The 8,452-nt window shown below is 46.6% G+C and overlaps 1 protein-coding gene across 2 annotated transcripts; it reads right to left on the reverse strand.

Moving 5' to 3' along the window:
• Nucleotides 1–7,176: 7,176 nt before the first annotated feature.
• Nucleotides 7,177–8,231, reverse strand: LOC144500114 (uncharacterized). 2 transcript variants are annotated; one of them, XM_078222891.1, is made up of 2 exons: nucleotides 7,860–8,231; nucleotides 7,177–7,787 (listed from the first exon to the last, which is right to left on the reverse strand). In XM_078222891.1, the coding sequence occupies exons 1-2, from the start codon at nucleotides 8,101–8,103 to the stop codon at nucleotides 7,606–7,608; spliced, it is 426 nt and encodes a 141-aa protein (XP_078079017.1). In that variant the 5' UTR covers nucleotides 8,104–8,231; the 3' UTR covers nucleotides 7,177–7,605. The 2 variants fall into 2 exon arrangements, with proteins under 2 accessions (XP_078079017.1, XP_078079015.1); XM_078222889.1 differs by having other exon boundaries at nucleotides 7,177–8,231.
• Nucleotides 8,232–8,452: the final 221 nt, after the last annotated feature.

Below are 8,452 nucleotides of genomic sequence, written 5' to 3' on the forward strand. Positions count from 1 at the left end.
CTTCATCTGAAACCAAGATCAAGCTATCCCACTCCCTACCATCCTGATGTGCTCCATGTGCCTATCCAATAACCGCTTAAATGTTCCTAAAGTGTCTGACTCCACTATCACTGCAGGCAGTCCATTCCACACCCCAACCACTCTCTGCGTGAAGAATCTACCTCTGATATCCTTCCAATATCTCCCACCATGAACCCTATAGTTATGCCCCCTTGTAATAGCTCCATCCACCCGAGGAAATAGTCTTTGAACGTTCACTCGATCTATCCCCTTCATCATTTTATAAACCTCTATTAAGTTTCCCCTCAATCTCCTCCGCTCCAGAGAGAACAGCCCCAGCTCCCTCAACCTTTCCTCATAAGACCGACACTCCAAACCAGGCAGCATCCTGGTAAATCTCCTCTGCACTCTTTCCAGCGCTTCCACATCCTTCTTATAGTAAGGTGACCAGAACTGCACGCAATATTCCAAATGCGGTCTCACCAAGGTCCTGTACAGTTGCAGCATAACCCCACGGCTCTTAAACTCCAACCCCCTGTTAATAAAAGCTAACACACTATATGCCTTCTTCACAGCTCTATCCACTTGAGTGGCAACCTTTAGAGATCTGTGGATATGGACCCCAAGATCTCTCTGTTCCTCCACAGTCTTCAGAACCCTACCTTTGACCCTGTAATCCACATTTAAATTAGTCCTACCAAAATGAATCACCTCACATTTATCAGGGTTAAACTCCATTTGCCATTTTTCAGCCCAGCTTTGCATCCTATCTATGTCTCTTTGCAGCCTACAACACCCCTCCACCTCATCCACTACTCCACCAATCTTGGTGTCATCAGCAAATTTACTGATCCACCCTTCAGCCCCCTCCTCTAAGTCATTAATAAAAATCACAAAGAGCAGAGGACCAAGCACCGATCCCTGCGGCACTCCGCTAGCAACCTGCCTCCAGTCCGAAAATTTTCCATCCACCACCACCCTCTGTCTTCGATCAGACAGCCAGTTACCTATCCAATCGGCCAACTTTCCCTCTATCCCACACCTCCTTACTTTCATCATAAGCCGACCATGGGGGACCTTATCAAACGCCTTACTAAAATCCATGTATATGACATCAACCGCCCTACCTTCATCAACACACCTAGTTACCTCCTCAAAAAATTCTATCAAATTTGTGAGGCACGATTTGCCCTTCACAAATCCGTGCTGACTATCCCGGATTAATCCGCATCTTTCTAAATGGTCGTAAATCCCATCCCTAAGGACCTTTTCCATCAATTTACCAACCACCGAAGTCAGACTAACCGGTCTATAATTACCAGGGTCATTTCTATTCCCTTTCTTAAACAGAGGAACAACATTCGCCGTTCTCCAGTCCTCTGGCACCATCCCCGTGGACAGCGAGGACCCAAAGATCAAAGCCAAAGGCTCTGCAATCTCATCCCTCGCCTCCCAAAGAATCCTAGGATACATTTCATCAGGCCCAGGGGACTTATCGACCTTCAGTTTATTCAAAACTGCCAATACATCCTCCCTCCGAACATCTATTTCCTCCAGCCTATTAGCCTGTAACACCTTCTCTTCCTGAAAAACATGGCCCCTCTCCTTGGTGAACACTGAAGAAAAGTATTCATTCATCACCTCGCCTATCTCTACTGATTCCATACACAAGTTCCCACCACTGTCCTTGACCGGCCCTAACCTCACCCTGGTCATTCTTTTATTCCTCACATAAGAGTAAAAAGCCTTGGGGTTTTCCTTGATCCGACCCACCAAGGACTTCTCATGTCCCCTCCTAGCTCTCCTCAGCCCCTTTTTCAGCTCGTTCCTTGCTAACTTGTAACCCTCAGTCGAGCCATCTGAACCTTGTTTCCTCATCCCTACATAAGCTTCCCTCTTCCTTTTCACAAGACATTCCACCTCTTTTGTGAACCACGGTTCCCTCACTCGGCCATTTCCTCCCTGCCTGTCAGGGACATACCTATCAAGGACACCCAGTATTTGTTCCTTGAAAAAGTTCCACTTTTCATCAGTGCCTTTCCCTGACAGTTTCTGTTCCCATCTTATGCCCCCTAATTCTTGCCTAATCGCATCATAATTACCTCTCCCCCAATTGTAAGCCTTGCCCTGCCGTCCGGCCCTATCCCTCTCCATTGCAATAACAAAAGACACCGAATTGTGGTCACTATCTCCAAAGTTCTCTCCCACAACCAAATCTAACACTTGGCCCGGTTCATTTCCCAGTACCAAATCCAATGTGGCCTCACCCCTTGTCGGCCTATCCACATATTGTGTCAGGAAACCCTCCTGCACACACTGCACAAAAAGTGCCCCATCCAAACTATTTGACCTACAAAGGTTCCAATCAATATTTGGAAAGTTAAAGTCCCCCATGACAACTACCCTGTGACCCCCACACGTATCCATAATCTGCTTAGCAATTTCTTCCTCCACATCTCTATTACAATTTGGGGGCCTATAGTAAACTCCTAGCAACGTGACCGCTCCTTTCCTGTTTCTAACTGCAGCCCATATTACCTCAGTGTGCATATCCCCCTCAAAGTGCTTTTCCGCAGCCGTTAAACTATCCTTGATTAACAATGCTACTCCTCCACCTCTTTTACCAGCTTCCCTACACTTACTGAAACATCTATACCCCGGAACGTCCAACAACCATTCCTGTCCTTGTTCTACCCACGTCTCCGTAATGGCCACAACATCGTAGTCCCAAGTAGCAATCCACGCCCCAAGTTCATCCACCTTGTTCCGGATGCTCCTTGCATTGAAGTAGACACACTTCAACCCATCTTCCTGTCTACCGGTACCCACCCTTGACCTTGATACCTTCCCCAATACCTCACCACCCTCAACACTGACTTCCGGACTACAACTCCTTTTCCCACTCCCCTGACAAATTAGTTTAAATCCCCCTGAAGAGCCGTAGCAAATTTCCCTCCCAGGATATTGGTGCCCCTCTGGTTCAGGTGCACCCCGTCCTGTTTGTAGAGGTCCCACCTTCCCCAGAACGTGTTCCAATTATCCACGTATCTGAAACCCTCCCTCCTGCACCATCCCTGCAACCACATGTTTAAGTGCGCTCTCTCCCTGTTCCTCAACTCGCTATCACGTGGCACCGGCAACGTACCAGAGATGACCACATGTTTTGTCTTTGCTCTCAGCTTCCAGCCGAGCTCCCGAAATTCCTGTTTTAAATCCCCGTCCCTTCTCTTACCTATGTCGTTGGTACCAATGTGTACCACGACTTGTGACTGTTTCCCCTCCCCCTTAAGAATCCGGAAAACACGGTCCGAGACGTCACGGACCCTGGCATCTGGTAGGCAACAAACCATCCTCGAGTCTCTTTTGCTGCCACAGAACCTCCTATCTATCCCTCTAACTAACGAGTCCCCAATAACTATTGCCCTCCCGCTCTCCTCCTTACCCTCCTGAGCCACAGGGACGGACTCAGTGCCGGAGATCCTCTCACTGCGGCTCACCACTGGTATGTCGTCCCCCTCAACCGTATCCAAAGCGGAATACTTATTGCTAAGGGGAACGACCACAGGGGATCCCTGCACCGACTGCTTCTTCCCAGCCCCTCTCACCGTCACCCATCTATTTTCATTCCTCGGAGTAACTGTATCCCTGAAGCTTCTGTCTATGGCCATCTCTGCATCCCTAATGATCCTAAGTTCCTCCAACTCCAGCTCCAGTTCCCTTACACGGTTTTGGAGGAGCTGCAGATGGATGCACTTCTCACAGGTATAATCAGCAGGGACAGTGACGTCGTCCCTCACCTCGAACATAGTGCAAGAGGAACATTGCACTGCCTTCACACCCATCCCCTCTAGATACCTTGCCAGTACCAGGTAGAAACAGCAAAAAATGAATTAACTCACCCCTGCTGCCCAAGCCCTGTGAGCCAAAGCCCTACAGCTTTCACTCTGCCTCCTGCTCACTCTGCTGCCCGCTAACGACGCTGCCCGCTCAAAAGTGCGGCCTACTTTTAAACCCTCCAAAAACCTTCCCAGACTCCTGCTGGGCCCACTTCCTGTTTTAAAAAAGAACCTCCGATTTTTTACACAAATTTAACTTAAAATAAATAAATAAATGTAGTGAACAAACCAACTGCCTTCTCCTCAGCCTGGTCCTGTGGAACAATGAGCTTGCGTCTCTAAATGCCTGTAGATCCTGTCTCTCAAAATACCTTCCAACAATTTACCCACCACAGATGTGAGGCTCACTGGCCTGTAGTTCCCAGGCTTTTCCCTGCAGCCCTTTTTAAACAAAGGCACAAAGGGGGTAGTTTCAGGAAGCGGGGTTGTTTCGGGAAGCGGGGGTAGTTTCGGGAAGCGGGGGTAGTTTCGGGAATCGGGAGTAGTTTCGGGAAGAACATAGAACAGTACAGCACAGAACAGGCCCTTCGGCCCACGATGTTGTGCCGAGCTTTATCTGAAACCAAGATCAAGCTATCCCACTCCCTATCATCCTGGTGTGCTCCATGTGCCTATCCAATAACCGCTTAAATGTTCCTAAAGTGTCTGACTCCACTATCGCTGCAGGCAGTCCATTCCACACCCCAACCACTCTCTGCATAAAGAACCTACCTCTGATATCCGTCCTGTATCTCCCACCACGAACCCTATAGTTATGCCCCCTTGTAATAGCTCCATCCACCCGAGGAAATAGTCTTTGAACGTTCACTCGATCTATCCCCTTCATAATTTTATAAACCTCTATTAAGTCTCCCCTCAGCCTCCTCCGCTCCAGAGAGAACAGTCCTAGCTCCCTCAACCTTTCCTCATAAGACCTACCCTCCAAACCAGGCAGCATCCTGGTAAATCTCCTCTGCACTCTTTCCAGCGCTTCCACATCCTTCTTATAGTGAGGTGACCAGAACTGCACACAATATTCCAAATGTGGTCTCACCAAGGTCCTGTACAGTTGCAGCATAACCCCACGGCTCTTAAACTCCAACCCCCTGTTAATAAAAGCTAACACACTATAGGCCTTCTTCACAGCTCTATCCACTTGACTGGCACCCTTTAGAGATCTGTGGATATGGACCCCAAGATCTCTCTGTTCCTCCACAGTCTTCAGAACCCTACCTTTGACCCTGTAATCCACATTTAAATTAGTCCTACCAAAATGAATCACCTCACATTTATCAGGGTTAAACTCCATTTGCCATTTTTCAGCCCAGCTTTGCATCCTATCTATGTCTCTTTGCAGCCTACAACAGCCCTCCACCTCATCCACTACTCCACCAATCTTGGTGTCATCAGCAAATTTACTGATCCACCCTTCAGCCCCCTCCTCTAAGTCATTAATAAAAATCACAAAGAGCAGAGGACCAAGCACTGATCCCTGTGGCACTCCGCTAGCAACCTGCCTCCAATCCAAAAATTTTCCATCCACCACCACCCTCTTTCTTCGATCAGACAGCCAGTTACCTATCCAATCGGCCAACTTTCCCTCTATCCCACACCTCCTCACTTTCATCATAAGCCGACCATGGGGGACCTTATCAAACGCCTTACTAAAATCCATGCATATGACATCAACTGCCCTACCTTCATCAACACACTTAGTTACCTCCTCAAAAAATTCAATCAAATTTGTGAGGCACGACTTGCCCTTCACGAATCCGTGCTGACTATCTCGGATTAATCCGCATCTTTCTAAATGGTCGTAAATCCCATCCCTAAGGACCCTTTCCATCAATTTACCAACCACCGAAGTAAGACTAACCGGTCTATAATTACCAGGGTCATTTCTATTCCCTTTCTTAAACAGAGGAACAACATTCGCCATTCTCCAGTCCTCTGGCACCATCCCCGTGGACAGCGAGGACCCAAAGATCAACGCCAAAGGCTCTGCAATCTCATCCCTTGCCTCCCAAAGAATCCTAGGATACATTTCATCAGGCCCAGGGGACTTATCGACCTTCAGTTTATTCAAAACCTCCAAGACATCCTCCCTCCGAACATCTATTTCCTCCAGCCTATTAGCCTGTAACACCTTCTCTTCCTCAAAAACATGGCCCCTCTCTTGGTGAACACTGAAGAAAAGTATTCATTCATCACCTCGCCTATCTCTACTGACTCCATACACAAGTTCCCACTACTGTCCTTGACCGGCCCTAACCTCACCCTGGTCATTCTTTTATTCCTCACATAAGAGTAAAAAGCCTTGGGGTTTTCCTTGATCCTACCCGCCAAGGACTTCTCATGTCCCCTCCTAGCTCTCCTAAGCCCCTTTTTCAGCTCATTCCTTGCTAACTTGTAACCCTCAATCGAGCCATCTGAACCTTGTTTCCTCATCCCTACATAAGCTTCCCTCTTCCTTTTCACAAGACATTCCACCTCTTTTGTGAACCATGGTTCCCTCACTCGGCCATTTCCTCCCTGCCTGACAGGAACATACCTATCAAGGACATCCAGTATTTGTTCCTTGAAAAAATTCCACTTTTCATTAGTTCCTTTCTCTGACAGTTTCTGTTCCCAACTTATGCCCCCTAATTCTTGCCTAATCGCATCATAATTACCCCTCCCCCAATTGTAAACCTTGCCCTGCCGTACGGCCCTATCCCTCTCCATTGCAATAACAAAAGACACCGAATTGTGGTCACTATCTCCAAAGTGCTCTCCCACAACCAAATCTAACACTTGGCCCGGTTCATTTCCCAGTACCAAATCCAATGTGGCCTCACCTCTTGTCGGCCTATCCACATATTGTGTCAGGAAACCCTCCTGCACACACTGCACAAAAACTGCCCCATCCGAACTATTTGACCTACAAAGGCTCCAATCAATATTTGGATTTAAAAAAAAACCCAAAGATTTATTTAAAGTACTTAACCAGAATATACAAAGTAGTGGTCAAGCATGAACTAATGAGGTATACAAATTTAACCTTGTTCAATATGGAAAAAATGATACTACTCAATCAAATTACTTTTTTAAAACCACATACTGGGTTTTTAAGCACAGGTTACAATGAGTTCAAACATAAATTTACAAATTGAACCTGTCAATTTTTGCTGGAAGTTTTTTTCTGCACCACAAACAATATCAAACGGTGACAAATTGTGGAGCTTGAAGAATGTTAAATTTTTTTTGTTACATTTTTGTATTTTTGTACAGAATAGAAGACCAGGTTTATCTCCCCCCCCACCCCGTTAACAAGACCTATATCTTTGGTCTTCATTGCATAAGAAGCTCTACCCTAAACACAATTTACAAAAAGAAAAAAGGGCAGTTATTTATTTTCTTTTCTTGAAATAAGAACATGGTCAGTCAACTGTAAAGCATGTGCTTCTAAAATGTACAAATCCAAGTTCTAAACCCATTTCAAAACAGACCACAAAACATTTATTACAGCATTCAAACCCATTACAAATGTGGTTGTACAAAGACCATATAATAAATAACTTCATAAAAAACAAATCTTCCCCAGAGCAATGCCTTGGACAGGTGTTACAGGAACCAGTTGTACAGCACAATATAAAACCCACACTCTGCAAATGTACATTTAAAGAAAAGCACAATCTCTACAATGTGAACCTGACCACACCATCAAGATATAAAAATTCAAAAGGAATGCTTAAGCTTCTGCCTTTGCCTTGGGTTCTGTCGACTCTCCATTTTCTGACTTTGGCCTCTTCTTTTCAACGTCATCCTGCTCCTCAGCTGGACGCTTCACTGCATGTCCACCTGCATCCTCATCTTCCTCAGCACCCTCTTCCTCTTCACCATCTTCCTCTTCACCCTCTTCCTCTTCACCATCTTCCTCTTCACCATCTTCCTCTTCACCATCTTCCTCAGCACCCTCTTCCTCTTCACCATCTTCCTCTTCACCATCTTCCTCTTCACCATCTTCCTCAGCACCCTCTTCCTCTTCACCTTCACCCTCAGCATTTTCTTCTTCCTCCCCCTCTTCTACTTCTTCTGCATTTTCATCCGTGTGCTCGGCCCCATTCTCCTCCTCAGTTCCATTTGGTGCATCTCCGCTGCCGTTTTCCTTCTGCTCAGTTTCTACAACCTTTTCTTTCCGGTCCTTGGATGTGACCTCATTGGTGGTGTCCACTACGGTATCAGCCATCCTCAATAAGTTTACGAGTATGTATAAATAAATTATATATTTTTAAAAATGGACCTGAAAGTAGGCAAAGGCTGATTTATCCCTGGTGGCTACAAATAATTTCCACTGTATCTCCCTTCAACTCTCACACGCTGTGAGGAGAAATGAGAAGCAGGGATAGTTTCAGGAAGCGGGGGGTAGTTTCGGGAAGCGGGGTTGTTTCGGGAAGCGGGAGTAGTTTCCGGAAGCAGGGATAGTTTCGGGGTGCAGGCATAGTTTCAGGAAGCGGGAGTAGTTTCAGGAAGCGGGGGGTAGTTTCGGGAAGTGGGGGTAGTTTCGGGAAGTGGGGGTAGTTTCGGGAAGTGGGGGT

The sequence above is a fragment of the Mustelus asterias genome, chromosome 10, assembly GCF_964213995.1.
Source record: "Mustelus asterias chromosome 10, sMusAst1.hap1.1, whole genome shotgun sequence".
In the NCBI taxonomy this organism is placed as follows: domain Eukaryota; kingdom Metazoa; phylum Chordata; class Chondrichthyes; order Carcharhiniformes; family Triakidae; genus Mustelus; species Mustelus asterias.